The sequence below is a fragment of the Protopterus annectens genome, chromosome 9.part0 (assembly GCF_019279795.1).
Source record: "Protopterus annectens isolate FY-2018-M chromosome 9.part0, PAN1.0, whole genome shotgun sequence".
In the NCBI taxonomy this organism is placed as follows: domain Eukaryota; kingdom Metazoa; phylum Chordata; order Ceratodontiformes; family Protopteridae; genus Protopterus; species Protopterus annectens.
Genome location: NC_056743.1, coordinates 966,676,954 through 966,701,816, shown reverse-complemented (window position 1 = coordinate 966,701,816; position 24,863 = coordinate 966,676,954). Strand labels below are relative to the sequence as shown.

At 40.8% G+C, this 24,863-nt stretch overlaps 2 protein-coding genes across 3 annotated transcripts in view; one reads left to right on the top strand and one right to left on the bottom strand.

The window, feature by feature from the left end:
* The window catches only part of RASEF (RAS and EF-hand domain containing), a 1,118,741-nt gene that overhangs the window by 201,447 nt on the left and 892,431 nt on the right, over positions 1-24,863 (bottom strand). For both annotated transcript variants that reach the window (XM_044083709.1, XM_044083708.1), the window contains exon 12: positions 6,502-6,649. In XM_044083709.1, coding sequence (XP_043939644.1) covers positions 6,502-6,649 — 148 coding nt within the window. The remainder of the gene's footprint in view (positions 1-6,501; positions 6,650-24,863) is intronic.
* Positions 1-24,863, top strand: part of MCRS1 (microspherule protein 1) — a 1,081,536-nt gene that overhangs the window by 792,129 nt on the left and 264,544 nt on the right. The gene's annotated exons all lie outside the window — the stretch shown is intronic.

The window sequence follows — 24,863 nt, the reverse complement described above, 5'->3', positions numbered from 1 at the left end:
TGTGGGTTACGGGATCCGACTCGGCCACATATCCAGCATCTGATCCGAGCTCCAAGCTCTCCCCCTACCTATAATACCCCTGTCTCCTTCCTCCCTTCAGACTGAGTTTGCTGCCTACCTTAGCATCCCAACCCAACCAAATACCTTGTCCCATGCTAAATATTTCCATACGCAAGAAAAGGAGAATAAGAGGCACCCTTGTGGTGACCACATCATCCTCTACTAGCCAGACCAACGCACAGTCTATGCAAGGCACGAGGAAGGAGGGAGAGGACAGCTGAAGGATATTCCAGAGCATGGCAGAACAAAAGGATGCCCTGTCCCTGGAACCGAGATGAAGGTATGTTAAGGAGCCCAAGTAGTCACAGAGCAGATGTCATCTAACGATACTCTGGACCAAAAGGCCACTGAAGTAGTGGAATGCACCTTCACATGACATGGCGTTGATAAACCCCCTAGCAGAATACGCCAAGGTAATACACTGAGAAATACAACAGGCAATGGTGACCTTCGATACTGGTTTCCCTAAAAAGGGCTTAGAGTAGGAAATGAAGAGTTGGTCAGACTTATGAAAGGACTTAGTCCTGTTCAGGTAAAAACGTAACTGTCAGTGCACATTCAACAAGTGCAATTTGCATTCTCCCTTATTTTGAAAATTTGGGAAGCAGACCGGAAGATTAATCACCTGATTAATATTAGCTCTTCTGAACCTACCTTAGGAAGAAAGGATGGATTAGTACACAAGGATACCCTGTCGTTATGATAGATCAAATAAGGGGGCTTGACCGACAATGCTTGAAGCTCCGAAACCCTCCAGGAAGATGTAATAGCAACCAAGAAAGCAGTCTTCCAGACTAAAATTGCAAATTCACTGAGACTGCAGGCTCAAAGGAGGAAGATACTAGAGCTTGCAAACTATCGGAAGATCCCACCGGTGGCCAAAGTAGAAATGTGCCTTTTAAGAAGGCTTTGCAAAGCTTAGAAGATGCTAAGGAAGCCATGTTATCACCTACATGGAAGTTTGAAACTGCTGCTAGTTGGATCTTGACCGTAGAAGAACCGTCACCATGCTGAAAAATGCCTGCCAAGAATTCTAAAACTGCAGAAACTGGGGCAGTGAAAGGACCTAGGGCATGCTGCAAAGCCCAGATCGAAAAAGTCTCCATTTTCTGGAGTACACCTTTCTGGTGGAAGACTTATGAGCAGCAACCAGAATCTTTTTGACTAGTGAAGATAACCTGGGAGTCCTGACTATCATGGGAACTGGAGCAGCCAAGCAGTGAGCTTCAGACTGACCAGGTCTGGATGGGGAAACCCTGAAGGATGAGAAATGAAATCCGAAACTGGATCCAACATCCATGGTGGAGTCACCAGATGAGACGAGAGAGAGGGGAACCAGACTTGGTGAGGCCAGAATGGGGCAATGAGGATGACTAAGCTCCTCAGCCTGCGAGCCTTCTAAAAAAATGTTGGTATCAAGGGAAGAGGAGGATAAGCATACAGAAGACAGGAGGGCCAAGCATAAATCAGAGCGTCTCTGGGGGCTTCCCCCAGTGGGAGATTCAGAGCGAAAAACTCGCTGCATTTCGCATTGGAAGGAGAAGTGAAGAGATCACAGCAAGGCTAACACCCACTTGAGAAAGATCTGTTTCGCTACTGAAGAATTCAGGGACCACTTGTAAGGCATCAGAATAGACCTGCTGAGCCTGTCTGCTAGAATGTTGGACCTCCTCGCAATATGCATTGCCACCGGAGAACGGCCGGTGGAGATCACCCATTCCCACACTCTCATGGCTTTGCGACATAGGGATAAGACCTGGTCCCCCCCTTTATGTACCAGACCACAGACATATTGTCAGTCTGGATAGCAATTGTACCTGGGGGAAGATGGGCATGGAGAGCCTGCAATGGCAGAAGCACTATCTGGTCTCGTAAGCAGACCATGTGCCTTGGACTGTCCTTCCCAAACAGTGCTCCCTCCCACCCTAGCAGGACGGCATCCGCAGTCACAATGGCCGAGAGGGGAAGTGGAAGAAAGGGGCTGAAGAGAGAGCTTGCGGCCACACACTGTGCATTTGTGAAACCCTGGTTTGGGGGTATCATACATAATCAAAACCGAGAGGCCCAAACACACACACACGACCAGACAAGGAAAGAGTTTTTTTTTTTTTTAAAAGAACCGACACAAAGAGTGCGAGGGGAGGCAGAAGAACAGAAAAGGGAAACATTTTAAAAGAAAATTTAAGAGAAAAAGTGTCACTTACCCTAAACTATAGCAAACAGCATGGCTTGCGATGCATGAAGCGCAACAAATGTGATCTGAAGGGAAGAAGGAGATAAGCATTATGGGTAGGGGAGGAGCTTGGAGCTCGTATATGCAGCTGAGTCAGATCAGTGCTGGATCCGGTAACCCACAGACTGAAGACCAAATAAAGACAACTTCAGATCAATAAATTTAACATGGTCTCTAACAAGTGTGTTGTATCATACAGGGAATATAATTTAATACAGGAAGGTGTATCAAAGAACACATGTATGTTTTGTGTGCAAGGGGCCTATGATTTAAACAGCCCAAAGGTAATCTTTATCCTCCACTGGCCAGATGCATTTTCTTTGAATATGGGTTTCAATACTGTTTTTCAATGAATGAGAGTTTCAAGGGCAGTCTATTTTCATTGCGAGACTGCACTGCTTTATTTAGCAGATGTCTGTTAGTGTTTTTGCTATAAAATGTAAGATAAAAGTTTTAAATTAAATCCAAATAATCAATGTAGAAGTAAAGCAGTATGCACATTACAGTGTTTATGGTAAATGGGGCGAAACAGCCAAATAATGGGACATTAGAATGGCTGCAGGGGGGGGGGCCATTCAACCATAATTTTGTGAGGGGGAAGGGCGGCAATTTGTGAGGGGGAAGGGCGGCAAACTCAAAGACAGCCCTGGGGTGCACAAACTCTAGCTACGTCACTGATCAGTAGGCCATGGAGAATGACTTTTGGAGGGCCTAGCAAACTATAATATTCTTTAGCTATGATTAGAATATTGCCTACCATTAAATGCCCTACTTTTACCACAAAACCTGCATACTGCAAATCACCCAAAACAAAATCTTAAAGGTTCACCATCTTCTCCCTTCCCAATGGACATCAGTGCTACACATTTAAAAAAATGGTTACCATTTACTACAGCGTCTGGGCTGTGGGCCCATATTTTGGTTGGCTGTTCTTCAGTTTGTGTTTGAAAGTTGGTATCCCACAATTCCATTGGTGTGGGTGGGGTTACATAATTATGCATGCAGATATTATGTTAATCAGCACACAGATTTGTCCCTATTTTTCATGATTTCAGATTTTTGATGTTTCCAGGTTGAGAGGTATGACTGGCAGCCATTATATCCTTGGCAGGATATATCCTATATAGTTAAGGTTACTGCAGCAGTGATTTATGATAAACATATATATATATATAATATATAAAATATAATATATAAAGTAGAAAACAGAAGTACATGGATGGGGTCTTTCTTTGACATAATACAAACATCTCGCACGCACACACGCACACACACACACACACACACACACACACACACACACACACACACACACACACACACACACACACACTTGTGGCACAGTGAACAGTACTTTCACCTCAGAGCAAGAGGATTTCTGGTTCAGTTCTTGTCTGGGTGTCTTCTGTGCACAATCTGCATGTCCTCCCTGTGTTTGCATTTGGTTTTCTAATTGCACTTGACTCAAAATGCAATACCCATCTCTTGCAAATACTATTAACAGACTATGTTGTTTTATCTCCTTACCATCTACTACAGAGCATTATACTGCTTCCTTGCAAGAAGCAGCCTATAAATTCCCCTTACTGCTTGAGCAGCATTTTTCTTAACTCTTTAACCTGCAAACTTCATCATATGGAACAGTCCCCTCAGTTAAACTTTTTGAAAACAAGATCATTGCTTACTTTTTACAATGACCTTAAAAATCCTTTTTCCAACACCCCCCCACAACTTGCTCAGTGAAATCAGAAAAGTTTTTTTTTTCTTAAACTGCCCCAGCAGCCTAGAACTTTCTACCAAACAACATCCAAAATGAAGTAGCATGCTTACATTTCTTCATTAAGCTTGCACAGTATCTTACAGAGAGCTACCGGTATCACTTAAAAATGGTGGTCATTATGTTCAAGTTTTCTACCATTCTTTGCTTGGTCTTACTAATGTGGCTTTTACCACCATTTTGTACAGTAAGATCACTCTGCTACATACATACGTCTGAAGGCCACTATTTGAGGCACAAGGCTTGATGCTACTTGCAAGAAAAGTGTTATTCAACATGGCTCTGGTGGCTTTATTTCTGATGGTTTCATCTGTGATTTTACATATGTCTAATCCTCTCACCATGGTAATCATTGCTGCTGCTTCTTATCCTTGCTCAGCTGTAAATGTGTCTCTACTAGCCACGGCTTAGCTGACTTAACAACCCATTTACACATTTATCCCCACTGTACATTCTATATGTATTAATAAAAACAAATAACTGACATGACAGGTAATTAAAGATTTGCTTCACAGAGTTAAGGAGCTTTGAACAAAGTTTGCGCATATGGTAATGGTCGAACACTTGTTACAACTGTTAAATGTCTAACAGTGTATTGTGCCTATGGGCCAGATCATAGCTGAAACAAACAGATTCTTAATAAACTCATGGAAAAGGAGATCAGTGGCAGGCTCTGTCACATCAAGTACTGATGGGAAACTAATAATGGCACTCAAGTAAATTTCCTCACATATCCCAAGTGAAAATCACCCATCCAGTCAACCAGACTAGTTTTAAAAGTTGTTACAGAAGTTCTCTGCTTGCTATGTAACAGTAGCCTGTTCGGCAAGCAGGAAATATGTTGGTTTATGTATCTGTCATATTACTTGGTGGGGCTGATATGGTAGTATTGGTTTAGATACTTTAGAATAGCTGCTATCTTTACAGCTGGTTCTGTTTAAGTGAGAGATTTCAAAGAATGGTGGTTCATTCATTTGCAGTGCAGACTTTCCATCTGTTGTACAGACAATTTGACTGCTGTACTCTACTCTTTCTATCAATCAGCAGACAATTATAGATAATTGATGTCTAACTGTATAGTATGAGCAGAGTTTCGTTCCTCCATATCAGTAGCATATGGAAGCACTTTGCCAGACTGTTAACTGAATGGGCATTAGAAAATCATCCAGTGGATAAAATATCAGCTGCTGTTTGCAGTTTGTGTAACTGTAACATTAGGAGCAGCAAGTCAGCCAATACACATTTAAAATGTAAAAAATCAATATGATGCAGGCTGCTGCAGTCTTCAAGAAGCATGGAGCCTATATCCTGATTTATATCAATTTTCACAGCATAGGTTCTTTAACTTCCTTTTCACATAACTATAAATAAAAAAATATATATTTTTCTTTTGGTCACTAGGCTAGTGGTCTCTTTTCAAGGGAGACCCAAGGTGGTATTTCTACAATAAGGGGTACTTTAGTCAGGGTATTGAGAAATCCCCCCTATTATTTTATATAGGTGCCATGGGATCTTTTACATCCACCTGAGCTACTGCCAAGCTAAGCAGATAGGATTTCTATTTAATATTTTATCAGGACACACTCAGGAGTATAGCACCCCCATGCTACACTGTAGTGGCAGTAACCCAATTACCTGGAGTGGGAAAAAATACACTACCGTCTAATCCTCCAGCACCAAAGGTGAGTGTGCTGCTTGTTGCACCACTGACACTGCATGACATGAACATAGAAAAAAGATGCTAAACATTTGAGTGGGCAAGTGTTCACTTGTGGCCAAGTGGCATTACATCTCTCCATACTAGCTCATGTGCCAAGAGTTATCTTTCACAACAAATTTGTCTAATAAAAAGGAACATTCAGGCCTCACCTGCAAAAGACTACCACAGAACTACCTCATTAGAATATAATAGCTTATTGCAGAAAAATACTATAAACTAAGAATAATAAAAAAATTCATGAACTTCATATGTAGACATCCATGATTCCAATTCCCAAGGCAGATGTGATTCCTCCACTATAAGATAATGATACATTAAATATATAATCAACATAAAAGTGTAACCTTGGATGCATAATCTAGGCTTCAGACCTATGACCCTCTTTGGGACTGCAACCATGACATTTCCTTCATAAGGGTAGCTAAGTTAACCAAGTACATAACATACAAGCATCAGCTATCTCTGGCCATCTACAGAGCCAAATTAGTTCTCATCTCCTGCTACTATGACTTATGCAAGAAGATTATGCCCTTATGTATACCAATATAGATAACTACAGATGAGGCAAACAAAAACAAAAAAAAAACAAACTCAAACCAAGGACATCTAGAGGATTAATAATTAGATTTTCTCAAGAAAAAGGACATAATTAGCATCTTGTTTCCTGTAGCATGGAATGAAAGTTGCAAAGCAGAAAATTTAATAACCTACCTAAAGTGGCACTTGTGTTTCCACGAAATTCATTCTTGCAAAGTCTCAACATGAAACTTGATTTCCCCACAGCAGCATCACCAGCAAGAACAATCTTGTACGATTTTCCTGAGCTGGGGTACTTGAAGTCGTTATCAGTTTTGTCAGCCTTCAGCAGTAACACAAAACAAAATGAGTAATTACAGCTAGCAACTTAAACTTGCAGACTGAGCCTTCGTTACATCAAAGCATAACAAGTAATTACGATATGCTTAATCATACTGATATGCTTAGTTAAACAATGTTCATTTGACAAAACATTGCAGCTGCTGCCTTAATTGTATATATGTTGAGAAGGCATACTATTTAGTTATCTACTCCGACAAGTACAAATTTTCTTTTTTCTTGGGAAACTACCATGGAAGTTTAATGTCAGAATGCCTATAACACCTGCGTGACAACTGATGACTGTCACAACACTTCAATCTACTGATAAATACAAAGGGATATTTTGTCTCATAAAACAAAAACAGCAACACAAAAGCTCTACTCAGTAAACATCATAAAACACGACTTAGTGCAACAGCTAATTAAATGCTTCAGCAGTTCTACGCATACAATGGGCAAAAATGCTGTAAATATCACATACCAATACAGGAAGAACTGTACGCAAGCATTAAACTAAAATGGAACATTTATAATCCCTCCTCCATCCACTACCCCTACACCTATCTTAGTAACTATTGAACACAGCAAAGGCAGGCTGGTATTCCAGTTTTGGCAAATTGCTCCTTCTCACGACTACATACTTTAAGCTGATGAACCTCTTCTGTTCATACATGCAAGTTAAAATTTGAGTGAGCATTATATGGTAAAAGCAAAAGGCAAAAGTACAGTTGCATAAGTCATACTTACTTGTAATCAGATATGTTTGTAGAACACATTGTAACTGGCAATATGGGTAGTAACACACTTCTACTGTATCTATGGCAGTCTACCAAAGCTGAGAGTTCCTCCCCCGGCTGCCTGTGGACCCATCACCTGAGACAACAGGGACTGCCTTTAGACTCACAGACAGGATGCTTTCAGTTTTCTAGGATCCAGAAGGAAAAGAAGATGATAACACAAGCTTGCGAACACCTACTGTTCCAAATCAAAAACTACATACACACACACTGCAAAAAAAAGCCGCTGAGCATAACTCAAAGGCAACTCTAACACTAAACTTTGTATATCCACATGGGGATACTGGGTACTGTCAGTAAGGCAGTGTATGTTCTACGAGCATCTACTATTACAGGTTAAGTAGGATTTATGCAACTGTACTAATGTCAATAAACACACTGCCTTAATGACATATAAGTAGACTCCCAAACCTTACGCAACCTTGGAGGAGAGGGATAAGGTCTAGATAAGGGTCCAGAAGCCCCTGGAAAATGGTCCTAGTGAAGCCTACTCTGAAAGGGAATCCAGCTTGTAGTGTTTGTAAAGGTATGGACAGAGGACCAAATCGCTGTTTGTAGAACTCCTTTTCATTATGCCACTGAAGAGGAAAAGGACCTGGTGGAATGCATCTTTACCTTGCCTGGATTCACCCTGCCATGGTGGCTGTAACAAAAACAATGTCAGAAGACAACCAACATGCAATGGTTTGCTTAGAGACAGAATAGCCCTTTTTTGCCCCATGTAAGAAATAGAGTTTCAGCCTTCCTGAAGGACTTTGTTCTGTCAAGGCAGTAACTATGCTGCCGATGCACATCCAAGGTATGAAGTATCCTCTCTCCCTTATTCTTAAGTTCTGGGAAGAATAGAGGGAGGTTATTAGACTGAGTAAGGGTGAATTCTGAGACCACTTACAGCATGAATGAGGGGTTAGTAGTGCATAACACAACTCTATCCTTGTGAAAAATCAGGTAAGGATATCCCACCATGAGAACTTGAAGCTCAGAGATGTGCCTTGCAGATGTCAGGGCAATAAGCAAAACAGTTTTCCACATTAAGAACGTAAGATCAGCCTGAAGGGCAGGTTCAAAAGGAAGCAAGGTCAAGTTTTCCAGAAAGTAGATGAGATCCCACAATGGAAGAATTTGCTTGTGAGGGGGACTCTCATGCAATACACCTTTCATTAACGGTTTCACCAAAAGAAAAGAAAAAAGAGGAGAATCCACTGGCAGAGGAGCAGAGATAGCTGATAAATGCATCTTAATGGATGCATATGATAAGTCATTCCAAAGTGGCTCACACAAACATTTCAAGATGAGAGGGATATTAACCCCAAAAGACCTCCTGTTCCCATTTAGGCACCACTTAGAAAACTTCATCCATCTGTAAACATAACATTTTCTAGTAGCAGGTTTGTTGGCCTCCTTTAACACCTGCAGCACATCTTCGTGAAACAAGTGCCTAAACGGACTCAAGAGTGAATCATCCAGGCTGTTACAGTTCCTGCAAAATGGGGTCCACCAGTCGCCCCTGAGACTGTGTGAGCAAACTCAGTGTGTGTGGACGTCTGTGATAACTGCCCTTGGCCATTACCATTAGAAGGGAGAACTAAGATTACCTGTGCCAATAGGGGGTCATCATAGTGATTTTTAAAATTTTTTCTGAACTTTCAGAAGTATTTTGGGAATCAGTGGAAAAGGTAAATACACATACAGGAAAATTCTTGTCCAAAGGAATGAGAATGCATCTGTCCTCAAAGTATGGATGCAAGGAAGTATGGAACAGAATTTTTCCAGCTGTCGGAAATGAAAGGAGAGAACGAGATCTATTTAAGGTATTCTCCACAGCTGGATTGCATCTTAGAACACTCTGAAGTGCTACTCATGCAAGTCGGGCCAGGATCTATTTTGTCTATCTGCCACAACATTTCACTCTGACAGGATGTATGACGCCTGAAGAATCACAGAATGCTGTATAGCCAACTCCCAAGTCGTCATTATCAAAAAACACAGAGGGTATGACCTTGTACCCTTGTTTGTTCAGATATCAGATCACTGTAGTGTTGTCAATAACCTCCACAAGAGGACCCAGAGTCCATATGTGGTGAAGGACTTTTAAGGCATGGATCACTGCCATCATTTCATTGATATTAATATGCTACTGTGCATCCAATGGCTCCCAAGTGGCCTGCACTTGGGCTCTCATTGATACCTCTCCCCAGATGAAGTCAGCAAACCTGTCTGAACAACTGAGCCATAACAGAAGGGAAGAAGAGAAGTCCTGGATTGATACTCAGCTGTGCTCTCCGCCACAGTAATTGTCATCTGATGAAGGACAGCACCAGTAACTGAGATTCCAGGGACTGTAGGTGCTGGATTCAACAATTCTGGGCATACCACTGATTTCCTCATCTGGAGAAGGGCCACAGGTATCATGAGAACTATGGACGCTACAAGTTCTAGAATTGTTAGCAATTCTCTTACAGAGGTGAAGTTACTCCTGAAGTATTCCTGAAACACCATGTTAAGACAGGATGTTATCTTGAAAGGCCATTCTTCTGACAGAGTCTATTAAGCACCCCAGAAAGAGGAATCTTTGTGAGGACGTTGGGCACAAATTCCAAAGGTTCAACTTGAACCCTAGCTGGAAGAGTAAGGTGAAGACCTTCTATAGAAATTCCAAACACCTGGATACAGACTCCTCACAGATCAGCAAGTCATCCAAATAAGGAAAGATGAGATTGCCAAGAGTCAGGCAGTGAAACACTACAGGAGCAAGACATTTGATAAACACCCAAAGAACACTGGATAACCCAAAGGGCAATGCAGAGAAAAAGAAGTTATGTACTCACCATAAGGTTCCATCTGAGTTGTCCAGCTTCATTTATCCTTGACTAATGGGTTAATTTCTGAGCATCGGAACTGTCTCAGCCATTTCTGCAACTCACACAGGCCAAAAACTCTCGAGCTTCAACCCTACCCACAATGTATCTTTCCAAGTCACCTCAGATTGAGTTGCAGATTACAGCCAAACAGACATAAAGATAGGATGCCCGATGAAACCACATATGCTATATATGAAAGTAGCAAAGTAAAGAGGAATGTGTCCTATCCATTCCAGCAAAGGGCTTTAGTAAGGCCAGAGGAAGGAGGGAGGGAAGTCAAGGATAAATGATGTTGGACACCTCAGATGGAACGTTATGGTGAGTACATAACGTCTTTATCTGAAGCTGTCAATCTTCATTTTATTGTTGACCAATGGGACAAACTCCACAGCTACCTAGATCTTAGGCGGACTCAAGAAAGGACATTCCTGAACACCACTGAACTAAAGGATGCTCTTCCCCCTGGAGACTAAGTCCAATTTGTAATGAGTAATACAGGTGTGAGGGGAAGCCCAAGAAGCTGTTACAAAAATGTTTTCCATAGAAGCTCAAGACTGAAAGCTGCTGATATTAGCCATGAATCTTGTAGAATGAGCCTTTATCTTTCTAGGCAAATCAATATTCTTTTTTGTCATAAATAAAAGCTATACAGTCTTTTAGCCATCTGGCCAAGGTTACTTTGCCAAGGCTACTTTGCTGTCTGGTTTGCCAATTGTGGTACTTGAAAAAGATACAAAGAATTGGTCTGATTTTCGATAATCTTTTGTTTTGTGCAGGTAAAAACGTAACTTTCTATAAACATCCAACAAATGAAGGGTATAGTCTCCTTTATTTGTAAAATTTGGAAAGAATATTGGAAGATTAATAGTCTGATTAATATTAGTGTTTGATACTACCTTAGGAAGAAGAGAGGGTTTTGTCCTTAAAGCAACTCTGTCTTTATGAACAATCAAGTATGATGGTTTGAAAGATAAGGCTTGTAATTCTGAAATCCTCCTGGCAGAAGTTATTGCCACAAGGAATAAGGTTTTCCAATATAAGTATTTGAGGTCACATTCGGAAGAAGGTTCAAACAGAGGTTGAACAATAGACTGTAAAACTAGAGTGAGGTACCAGGGAGGAATATGAACCTTAAAGGAGGGGTTTAAACAAAAGAATTCCTGTCAAAAGTGCTTTGCATAACTTATGAGAAGCTAGGGGAGTTATTCTCAATACTATTATGAAAGCTTGAAATTGCCGCCAACTGAATTTTTATAGTAGAAGGAGAGGCTCTGCATCAAAAAGAGAGGATAAGAATTCAAATATCTTTTCTATAAGTGCTGTAAGATGGTCAATATTCCTCTCACGGGACCAGAAGGCAAATCTCTTCTATTTATTCATATAGAGTTTGCAGGTGGATGGCTTATGAGAGGCTAGTAAAATTCTGCATACTGGAGAGGTAAGGTTAACCTGCCTGGCAATTAACAGAACTGGAGGAACCATGTTGTTAGCTTGAGGTTTTGAAGATTTGGGTGAATGAGGTTCTCTGGATGAGAAAGGTCATCTGGAGTTGGATCCAGAGTCCCAGGTGTTTTTATTAGGTAAGGCCAGAGAAAGGGGAACCATATTTGTCACGGCCAATAAGAAGCAATAAGGAAGGATTACTCTGCTCTTCAAATTTGGGCTTTCTGAAGGAACTTCGGAATTAAGGAAAATGGAGGAAATGCATAGAGGAGTCTGGGGGGCCAAGTGTGTAAAACAGCATCATTGGGTGACTCCCCCAGTGGGGGGATTAAGACAAAGCAGTTGTTGCACTTGCTTTTTAAGGGTGAAGCAAAGAGGTTGCAGCAAGGCTAGCCCCACTTTTGGACTGAGGGACCACTCGTGTAAGTGTAGACCTGCGCAGTATGACTGCTATCACACTGAATTTCCCCGGAATATGCATTGCTATCAGAAATACAATGGAAGAAAACAACCACTGCCACACTCTGAGCACTTCTCGACATAGAGGGCAAGACTTAGGTTCCCCTTGTTTGTTGATGAAAAAAACTATGTACATGTTGTCTGTTTGAATCGCAATAGTCTCTAGAGGGAACAGTTTGAAAGGCTTGCAACGCTAAAAGCACTGCTCTCATTTCTAGGATGTTGATGTGCAGACTGGCCTCGATGGAAGACCAAATTACCTTAGCAGCCCTGCCCAGATAATACCCCCCCCCACACTCCATCTGGGAGGCGGCCATGGTCACTATGGCCTTGGGCTATTGTGGGCCAAAGGGGAGACCTAAAAGAATGTCCTTCGAGTACATCCACCAAGCTAGATCGTTACTGCAAAGACTGGTAATAAAAATCTGATCTAACATAGAGTGATGAAGTATAGACCACTGAGTTGCAAGTAGCCATTGAAGAATTTGCATATGAAATCCTGCCAAGGAAACTAGAGTTAACTGAAGCCGCCATAGAACACAGGGTTTGTAAAACTAGAAGGGCTGGTACATTCTTCTTGTGCTGTATCTTTTGAACTTGTTCTCTGACTTTCTGTAATCTCACTGAAGGAAGGGAGATTACAGACGTCCTTGCATTTAGTTTTCCTCCTATGAACTCTAAACTCGGAGTTGGATTCAACTGAGATTTTCGTAATTCACAGTAATTCCTAGATTGGAACAAGTATGTAGGGCATAATCCCTCAGTATGATCAACAGATGCCTGGTTGGAGCAGTGACGAGCCAGTCATCCAAATATGGAAATACCCTGAATCCTTGCAGTCTCAAGTGAGCTGCTACTACTGCCATGCACCTGGTGAGCACTCTGGGGGCTGTGGTGAGACCAAAGGGCAGAACTCTGAACTGATACTGACTGGCTCCCAACCTAAAGTGGAGAAACCTTCTGGAGTGTTGGTCCATTTTTATGTGGTAATACACATCCTAAAGGTCTATCGAGCACATCCAATGATCCTTCTTCAGAAAGAGAAGAATGGGCTGTACCATGACCATCCGGAACTTTGTCGAATGGATTTGTCAATAAACAGATTCAAAATTGGTCTCCAGTTCCCTGTATTTTTTGACACTAAAAAGTATCTTGAATAAGTTCCAGATTCTAACTGGTCTGGTGGGACTTCATGTATTTTTTTTTTCTAACAGTCTTTGGTTCTCTGGGACTGCTGGTTCTCTCTGACTGGGTGAACATCTGGGAATCTTCTGGGGAAAGGGAGGGGGAAGAGAAAAAGGTATGACACAGCCTCTGGATATAATCTGCACCCAATGTACCCGATGTAATCTCTAGCCAACCATTTAGGTGGAGGGATAAGTGTCCCCAGACTACCTCCAGAGGAAGCCAATCGAGCTTCCCTTCTGGAATGCTGATAGGGCTTCCTGGAAAAGGAATCTCTGAAACCCTGGTTTTGTGGGCCATATCTGCCTCATGGGCGGCGGCTTCTGTTAAAGTTCCCACCTCTGCTCCTGGGGGAACTTTCACCACATATGTCTTGAAAAGGTCCTCTGGATTTTTTGAACCACATTTTTCCACCCACTCTCTGATTCCAGGAAAAAGGTCTTTGCGGGGTGGAAAAACATATGCCCACAGCAGAAAGGGTCTTTCCACGTTTCTCACACCTGGATAATGTTTCTCTAACCTTTGGCCATATAAGGAGAATCCTTCAAAGGGTGTATTGACGAAAGAAGACATAAATGGCTCTGCAAAGTCGCATCAAAGCGCATCTCCTTATGGGTATGCTTGCTGCTCTGGTAGTCCCTTCAGCTGCATGTGCAATAAGCCTCATTGCAGAATATGACACCGACCCCATGGTAGCTAACTGACATATTGTACCTCATCAGAAAAAGCTCCCACCAGGTTATCCGAGAGCTCCCTGATCAGATTGCTTTGAACCCTAGTGAAATGTGCCAAAAAATTCAAAAGATGCAGAGCAAAGATCAATGAAGTGTAAATCCGTCTGCCAAACCTATCCATCATCTTGGACTTTCTATTGGGGAGACGGATAAAGGAACTGTCCTCAACCAGTTCCTTTTTGGTTGCTGTTAGACCCTTTGCCCAAAATTATCTTCTGGAGGAAATAAAATTTTATCTGGTCTCCTGGGAATAGATTCAATGGAGTCAGGAGCTTTCCAAGCCCGTTGAGCAATCACTTAGATAAGTTTATCAGTGGGTGATTGTGAAAAGCCTGCAGGTACACCGACTCTTCCGGGGTAGGGTTTTGGGACTTCCAATCACCTCTCAGTTTCAAAATTTTCAGGATGTCTCAAAAGGAGACATTTTCAGGAGGTGATCTGGGGGACCCTTCCTCATCATCAAAATTAGTATCTTCCATGCTGGATTCCTGTGGGGAATCCAAGTGCTTCCTCTTGCACTTTTTCTTCATGGGAACTTTTTCAAGGGGAATGTCCAGAGAGGTATCTGAAGAAGACAGAATCTGAATCGGAGTGTCCTGAGGTTTTAGCACTCACTATCCCTGTGGAGGAGATGGCTGGAGAACTGGACTAGAGGAAAAAAACATGCTTTGAGGAAGACGAGGTCAACTCTGAGGCTGAGGCAGCCAAAGGTCTCTTCATGGCCTTGAAGGCTGACCCCACTGAAGAGGGAAGTGAGCCTGGAACAGAGATAGACTTCCTCAGAACCACGGTCACTTCCTGCTCCAACAAGAGACCCCCAGAGACAGAAGCCCGTGCTGAGCTAATTCTAGCCGAAGCCCAAAGGAGTGGGGACATGTTAGAAAAATATGCATTAATGTGTGTATTAGTAATATGCTTAGTGCATTCAGAGCCTAAAAGAGTTAGCACATTTATTCTATTTCATACTGCATAAATCTGTACAAACTGCAGTTGCTTTCTGACCTTGTACCGTCAGCTAAATCTTGCTTGTGCTTTGGAAATTTACTGAGAAGCAGATGATTTCTGCTTGCATTAGGAAAATAATGAATAGAACAATACTGCTTATATGAAACTCAGACAAGAAGTTCCGATGTGCCATGAGAACATACACAGCTGTAGAAGTAACAGATAATTAGGACAAAGCCTGCTAGAAAATATGAACTGCAATCAGCATTTGCTTGTATCTGTATTAGAAAAGTACCTTGAAAAGTAACAGTGTACAATAGATGCTTGTAAACGGATTAATAGTCACCAAGGCCAGGTTGTTTTTCTGAAAAGTTTCTCACAAATCTAGTCATGTCAACAGAAAATCTGAAGTAACACCTACTGTAGTGCAATGCTTAAAGTTGTGTTTGATTACGTCAGCTTAGAAGGCCATGTCTTGTAAAACAGTATAAGAATGAACATACTTCCTGTTAGTAGTGAGACAAATCCTTGTATTTGCATGTTTTTGTCTTCTTGCTGCAAGTAAATTAAAGTGCCTTAACTGAACCTTACATTGGTCTTTGAAGTTTTTTCCATTGACAGATGGGTCCTTCAGACCGGAAACCTTCACTTCACCTCGGATCAGACAGGCCAGGTGGCTTGAAACCGTACAGGGAAGAAACCACATCGGTTCTTCTCATTTGAAAAGTCCTCCGACTGAATTGTCGTACAAAAGAGGCCAGCCACTTACTGATCTGCGACTGAAGGACGGGTTTACTTGAACCAGGCGATCAATCATGAAGGCTCAGGTAAGGCAAATATACCTTCTTTTTTTTGTTTTAGATCAGGGACTAGATTTGTATTTGTTCTGTTAGAGACTTTGTTTATAAGTCAGGGACAGAAAGATTACTGTCTTGTCATAGATCAGGGAAACAGAGCAGGTAGGCAGTCATTCTGAAGAGACTATAAAAATATCCGTGGTACCACGTAAAAATAAGGTGTTACGTAATGATTAAAAAGGTAGAATAAAATGGGTAATAACTGTACAAAAAGGTCCCAAAATCTGCCATTAACCGAAGACGCGAAATATATGCAGTCACAGCGTGCTGATAATATTAAATACTACTCAAAATGGGTTAATAAATATGAATTTGATGGTAAACTAGAGAAATCCTCGCTTGTCAAACTTGTCAAACAACTTAAAACCGATTCTAAAGGTCGGGTAAAGAAGCAACGTCAATTAGGAATTCCTCAGGCACACAGGTGGATTGAGGAAGTAAAACGAAAGGAACAAAAGAGTAATAATTCAAAAGCAATGTTTTTAGATAAAGAGGATAATAACTTAGTAATAGCATCAGCCCCTCCGCCTCCCTTACCAGAATATGAGGCAAGTGAACAAGTTAGTCCACCCCTGCTATATCCTGCTATCACTGTAAGTAGAGACTCTACAAAAGCAACACCGTTTGTTAGAGATCCCGTCGAGACCAGGTCTCGAACACGGGCAGAAAACTCAAAAGGGGACATTGAGTTATACCAAATGGGTAGAAATTCACGATATATGAGTGAAGAAGAAATATTCCCACTTATAGAAGAGCATAATCCCCTGGCAGGGCAAGAAGGTCAGGACCCAACTATTCTAGTGTATAGACCCTGGACTCCGGAAGACATCCGGAAAGCCACTGAGGGAATTCCCCATTCTAAAGTTAATTTTAGAAAATTCTTAAAAGATTTGCAAGGAATGAGGCTGAGTTATAATTTAAACAGAGAAGGGGTAGAAAAAGTAGTCAGACAAATTGTGGGACCAGATTGGCACATTAGTGGCGACTGGAATCCCCGTGATATTGCGCTCAGGCCCCTCCCACATAGTAGCGCAGAGTTAGACAACAGAGTGAAAGGTCTTACAGACCAAATCTCTGAGAAATGGAAGCCTAGGGCAGACTGGACTTGCTTTAATCAATGCATCCAACAAGAAGGTGAGACTGTTGACAGATATTATGTCAGACTGTTAGAATGTTTTAATAACCATTGTGGAATGCAGGTTCCTGAAGACCAGACACATGATTCCTCATATGAGCAGCAGTTAAAGAATGCATTTTTGAAAGGCAGTATTGCACCCATAAGCAGTTTTATTACAAAACACATGGTAGATCATCGTACAAGCAGATTACAGTCATTGCTTGAATATGCTAGACATGCCGAAAGGCATTTTAATAGCAAAAAGAAAAAGGAAGCCTAAGCATTTTCTGTAGAAGATGGAGCAGAAGTTTATGTAGTACAGTCCGGGGAAAAAGGGCAAGAGAAATGCCCAGGGAAACAAACAATCTGATCAACGATTAGAGGACTTTGAAGGGTGAAAGAAAAGGGGTGAATGTTTTAAATGCGGTAAGAAACGACACTTGGCAAGGGATTGCAAGAAAAACAAGAAGGCAACCACGGAAGATAAGGAGGGTGAGGACTGACTATATGGTAGTCAAGAATCACTAGAAGGGGATAGCAGAGAAAGGACAAATGAGTATGTGATAGAGGGAGTAGAGAATGTGACAGAAGACATAGAGGAAGTGCAAGAAGTCACGGATAGTGAAGAAAATTAAATATTGGATTTGGCTTTATTGAGCTTAGAGCTCTATTTAGCAGACACAAAACCAGAAGTCACACTCCTGGTAGAAGGGAGGGAAGTCACATTTTTGGGCGACTCAGGGGCCTCGCAGACCCTGGTACATCCCTCCAAACTGCCAGAGAATTCAGAGTCACCTGATTACATATTAGTGAAAGCAGCTAATGTATAGCTGTATCGGGAGCCCCTCTCCCATGATATTGTGATAACTGATCCTGTTTCAGGATGGACTCAGAAAAGTAAAATTGTTGTATCTGTAAAATGTCCAGTAAACCTCTTGGGCAGAGACCTTATGCAGCTATTTGGTATAGCAGTAGTTCCGACTATGCAGGGTATGGAAGCACAGCGACAAATTGACACCTTTGCAGTGCAATCGGAGGGTGGAATGTTTTATTGGTACAGCCATGACTTGGTTACGACTGGTCCAGGGGCGGTGACCGAAGAGTTGATGAACATAGCTGTCAGCAGGTTCCCCTCCCTTGACATTGATAAACAGCATTTGTTGCACTGTACTCTGTATTATTGTAACACACCACGACCTGATAAGGAATATGAGCAAGAATTGTTTAGAAATCGTGCAAACAGATTAGTATTACGTAATCTGTACTGGGACACAGAAGGGAACAGTGTAGCCAGCTGTTCATTGCCCCAGGAGTTCTTTGCACTTTACAAATCTAATCGATTACCACATGTTAGCTTAACTAAGGACAAAAATGTGAAATGGGTAGACTTGGGAGAAAAAGTCATGAGATGGGAGAAACAGACAGAGCTACAACTATCAGAACAGGGAATACAAATGCAGAAGTTGAACTGGATAACTCAGACCTGCCCAGCTGTACACTTGCAGTATAGCAAGGACAGCTGATTAGCACTCCTATTACAGGAGGCAGAGAATGCCTTACAGAATATGCCAGAAACTTTCTGGTCAATAGGAAAATCAGATGTTGGACTTATTCGTCCAGTGGAACCAGTTACCATTACGCCAAAGTCAGCATTTAAACCACAAAAAAGACAGTATCCCTTAAGAAAAGATGCAGATGTAGGAATCAAACCTATTATAGCAGCTTTACTTAAGGAAGGGGTGCTGGTGGAATCTCCTGATTCACCATGTAACACACCCTTATTTCCTGTTAAGAAAGCGAATGGGGAGTGGCGTATGGTCCAAGATTTACAAGCTGTAAATGACGCAGTAATACCATACCTACGGTGCCAGACCCACACACCCTGCTGAATGATTTAAAACCTCAACAGAAATATTTTTCTGTGGTAGATATTAGCAATTTGTTCTTTTCGATACAGATACACCCTGACAGCCAGCATTGGTTTGTATTAACATTTCAGGGGAAAAGGTACACATATATGCGACTACCACAGGGGTATTGTGAAAGTCCAACAATATTCTCACAAGAAATGGTAAGCAACTTGGCGGGATTTACCCCACCAAGAGGTAGTCAGATTTTGCTTTATGTTGATGATATCCTGCTGGCAGCCCCCACCCAGCAAGATTGTAAAGAAGATACCATAGTGCTATTACAATTTTTAGCCACTGAAGGACAAAGTAAACAAAAATAAACTGCAGCTTTGGAAAAAAGACGTTAAATACCTAGGATATTAATATCCAAGGAGGGTAGGACATTAGATGAGGACAGAAAAATAGCGATTTTGCAAGCACCAAAACCCACTACCAAGAAAGAAATGATGTTCTTCCTGGGTACAACTAATTTTTGTCGGAGCTGGATTCCAAACTATGCTTTGGAATCTGCACCGCTGACTAACTTGATTTATAAAAAGCCTATGGCAGCACAGGATATGTTACAATGGACACCAGAAGCAGAATCTGCTTTCTGTAAACTGAAACAGTTAATAGCGTCCTCATTAGCTTTGGGATTACCGAACTAACATAATCGTTTTTTCCAAACTGTAGATTGTAAGCAAGGTTATATGACATCAGTGATAACACAGCAGCATGGGGACAAGCAACGCCCTATTGCTTATTATTCTTCACAACTGGACCCAGTGGCACGGTCTTTACCTCACTGTGTACAAGCAGTAGTTGCAGCTGCAATGGCAGTACAGGCTTCGGCCTCAGTAGTGTTGTTCCACCCTCTCACATTGAGAGTGCCTTATGCAATCGCGATTATTTTACTGTAAGAGAAGGTAGCATACCTTTCCCCTGCTAGGTATCTTTCCTGTATGACTATATTGCTGAGCCAACCTCACATGACAACTGAACGTTGTACGACTTTGAACCCTTCCACCTTGCTCCCAACCCCTGCAGATGGCACACCACACAGCTGCCTGCAGGTGATTGAGCAAAAGACACTACCTAGAAAAGATCTTACAGATGTTCCCATGGATGATGCCGAGGTGACATATTACGTGGATGGCTCATGCAAAAGGGGTCCTGCAGGACAGAACCTAGTAAGATATGCAGTAGTTTCTGACACCGACATTATAGAAGCAAAATTTTTACCACACAGTTTATCTGCACAGGCAGCAGAATTGATTGCCTTGACACGGGCATGTACCCTAGCAAAGGGTAAATGTGTAAACATTTTTACTGACAGCCAGTACGCTTTTTCTACTGTACATGTTTTTGCGCAACAGTGGAAAAATCGAGGAATGATAACATCTACTGGCAAACCCATTAATCATGCACAGTTTATTTTAGATCTTTTAGAATCTATTCAGTTACCTCAGAAAGTAGCTATTTGTAAATGCACAGCTCATACCAAGCAACAGGACAGGATTTCAAAAGGTAATGTGAGAGCTGATACAGTTGCAAAGCAGGCAGCTTCAGAAGCATTTCTTTTGAATGAGGAATTACAACCCTCTGAGATTTTAGACTTAGAAATGTTAAAAACAATGCAGACACTTAATACGAAAGATGAAAAACAAAGATGGGTAAAATGAGGAGCAATTCTTGAAAAGGGGCTGTACATCTCTAAAGAAAGGAAACTGATATTGCCATCTAATTTGTTTAGATATGCAGCTTTGTTGAGCCATGGGCAGAGCCATGTCTCAACAGGGGGATGGTACACCTGGTGAACCGAGTGTCCACGACATATGGCTTCTCACATTACTCTAATAAATTCTGCGCGGTATGCCACATTTGTAATAAACATCATGCACAAGGGGCATTAAAGCCCAAGCAAGGGAGTTTCCCTACACCACCGTATCCGTTTCATACTATTTGTATGGATTTCATAGAGCTGAATAAATGTGAAAATAAGAAGTATTGTCTTGTCATTGTAGATATGTTTTCCAGATGGGTGGAAGCCTTTCCGACTAAATTCCAGATGCTACAACGGTGGCCAAAGTCCTTGTCAAAGAAATCATCCCTAGATTCAGCATTCCGGAAAGGATCTACAGTGACAATGGCATGCACTTCGTGAATCAGACCATACAACAGCTAAGCAAATTTTTTGGAATTTCTTTAAAGAATCATTGTGCGTATCACCCGCAATCAGCAGGGCTAGTAGAGAGGCATAATGGGATTTTAAAGAGTAAGCTAAGAAAATTAATATCAGAAACACAGAGAAATTGGGTGTACTGTCTGCCCCTGGCACTGTTGAGCATGAGAACTGTTCCAAATGCAAAAGGATTGACTCCTTTCGAAAAGCTCATTGGAAGGGCTTATTATATACCTCAGTGGAAATTTCTCATGCCCGCAGACCAGGAAGCTGATGGTACATTAGCAGAGTATATGTGTAAGTTATTATATTCTAAACATTTGTTGCAGTTAAACTCTGTTTCAGATAAAGAACGAACCAGACTGTCAGAAGTGGCAGTGCCCCCTGGAGCGTGGATCTGGCTGAAGGTAGTTAAGAGAAAGAACTGGGCGTCTCCAAAGTGGGAAGGTCCATATCAAGTGCTTTTGTCAACACCCACTGCAGTCAAGATAGCGGAACGTGCCTCTTGGATCCACCTGATGCACTGTAAATTAGTTAAAAACTTTGAACTGGACAAAAATCTTGTTACATGCCAAGAGTAAAAATGATAGAGTCCGGAAGAAACAGGAATGCAGAACAACCCTTTCCTCAGAAGTATTGCATAATCATCCTGTTAACTGTATTTGTGACAATAATCTTTTTGCTGTGGCCTTTCCTTTTCCCAGCCACACAGACTGAACTGAATAAACGTGAAGCGTTACTCATAAACTGGCATCCAAACTTTAACACTTACCAGGCAATTAAATACGTGTATGCTGAGACTTTCAATGTTTCGAATTGCTGGATTTGCACAGCTTTGCCGACAGCATACGGGGGGGTTATTAATGACTCCAGAACCCATAGGGGTCAATGAGACCTGGGAAAACTTGATTTATGATACCTCAACCATTACAGTACAAGATAAAATAGCATTGCACTTGCCTGTTCCACAAAAGGGAACTGTGTGTTTTTATAAAAATGATACTGTTCCGGTGGGATGGAGCAATTGCAATGTGACTGTTCCTTATAGATGTTATACTAAAGGAAACAAAGTAGATCTTTATTGTAATACAAATTATGATTCATTTCTTGGATTGATGCATAAAACACTTGAAGAAGTAAAACATAATTCTGTTCTTTATAAATAGCTGTCTATAATTGATAGAAAAATGTTTCATGCAAGGCGAGTGTACATTCATAGCAAGGTTACTACTAAAGCAGAGGACTGTTATTTTGTGTGTGGCAGAAAGGCATACAAATGGTTACCTGAGAATTGGTCTGCCAGTTGTTTTTTGGGTTACCTGGTTCCGGCCATACGACACACTGCAGTTTTGCCTCATGGAAAAATTCGAAATGTCTGAGAAGTCGTCAAGAAAGCTGTAAATCCAGTGGGACAAATCGATGCGCATTGGAAAGACCATCATTCCCTAGGCAAAGGGCTGACACATATGGACTTGAGTGATAGCATTATATCGTGGGCAGGCATATTACCAGCATATGGAGCAGTGAAATTGATTTGGGAGCTGAAAAAACTGTCAAAACTTCTCGAAATGAGCAACGCAACTTTTTCTGCTCTTGAATTGGTGACTGATGAACTGAATGCTATGAGAACTGTAGTGCTCCAAAACCGCATGGCTCTCGACTTCACCCTAGCGGCGAGAGGTGGTACATGCGCTTTAATCCAAGAAGAATGCTGTTCGTATATTCCTGGCCATAAACACGAGATAGACAATCATCTTGAGGTAATTCAGCAAGTGTCGGCCATGACCAAACCAGGCCCAAACCCACTGATGGACTTTTTCCAGAAATGGTTTGGGGGAGGGGTACAATCCTAATGAATATCCTGATTGCCATTTGTGTAGGTATGCTCCTACTGGGAGTATGTGTTTGTTGTGGTATCCCCTGTATGAAAAGACTGATTAAAGAAATAAGAACTGTTAAAAGACTGAAAATGCTTTCATAGGTTTAAACTTTATGACTTTCAACTGCAAATCCTGAGTGGAAGAGGTTAGGAGAAGAAACACACTGTTTATGCTTATTTTGAAAGTAGAATAAAAGTATTAATAGGGGGGAAATGTTAGAAAAATATGTATTAATGTGTGTATTAGTAATATGCTTAGTGCATTCAGAGCCTAAAAGAGTTAACACATTTATTCTATTTCATACTGCATAAATCTGTACAAACAGCAGTTGCTTTCTGACATTGCACTGTCAGCTAAATCTTGCTTGTGCTTTGGAAATTTACTGAGAAGCAGATGATTTCTGCTTGAATTAGGAAAATAATGATTAGAACAATACTACTTATATGAAACTCAGACAAGAAGTTCCGCTGTGCCATGAGAACATACACAGCTGTAGAAGTAACAGATAATTAGGACAAAGCCTGCTTGAAAATATGAACTGCAATCAGCATTTGCTTGTATCTGTATTAGAAAAGTACCTTGAAAAGTAACAGGGTACAATAGATGCTTGAAAACGGATTAATAGTCACCAAGGCCAAGTTGTTTTTCTGAAAAGTTTCTTACAAATCTAGTCATGTCAGCAGAAAATCTGAAGTAACACCTGCTGTAGTACAATGCTTAAAGTTGTGTTTGATTACATCAGCTTAGAAGGCCATGACTTGTAAAACAGTATAAGAATGAACATACTTCCTGTTAGTAGAGAGACAAATCCTTGTATTTGCATGTTTTTGTCTCCTTGCTGCAAGTAAATTAAAGTGCCTTAACTGAACCTTATGTTTATTGGTCTTTGAATTTTTTTCCTTTGACAGGACAGCTCCAAAAAAAAGAGGCGTCAACTCCTGGCCCTCAGTGCCGACACTGCAGCTATGGCTCCGGGAGGTCTCCGGACCTGACATCGCTGAAGAACTCAGAAATTGAATTGGTGCCGAAGTCCCTGTGACTGTAAAATCAGATGCCAGAATTGCCAAAAAAGACCTCAGTTAAATATCCTAAGGAATGTTCACCTTCAAGGCATCTGAAATCCTCTTTACAAAAATAACAGTCTCTTACAAAATATTTAGATAATGTATTTTTTTTGTTATAGAAAAAAAAAGAAAAAGAAAATGTAATGTAAAATAAAATTATTTTGTTAAGAAAAAAAAGAAATTTTGAAAAAAATGTATATGTATTTTTTAACAAAGAAAAAGAAGAAAAAAAAAGAAATGAAAGAACAAAAAAAAAAATGAAAAAGAAGAAAAAAATGAAGCAAAAACAAAAAAAAGAAACAAAAACAGAAATAGACAAGAAAAAAAAAAAAAAAAATGAAGAAAAAAAAAAACATTGTCCAAGAGTGCTTTTTAAACTTATAAAATGACTTTTGTATTTTACATGCAGAAAACAATATATATTATATAGCAAATATTGATGATATTTTATACATATTATGTATTAGATGTAGAGTATAGAAAAAATAGAAATAGAAAAAAAGATTTTCAGAAAACATAGAAATAGAAACATTGAAAATTATTCAAAAAAATAGAAAAAAAAATGAAAAAAACAAAAAACCAGAACATGAATAGAAAAAAAAATGCATTATTGAACAACACAAAAACAGAAAGAAAGCAAAAGACAAGACAAGAAAACAAAAATGAAAGACAAAAAAACATAGACATTGAAAATAGCATTGATGTATCTTTTTGACATTAACAGATAGTCTGTATAGACAGTATGTCTTGTAAATGTATTGTACATAGAAAGCATATGTATTAGCAAATACTGTATTTTAGA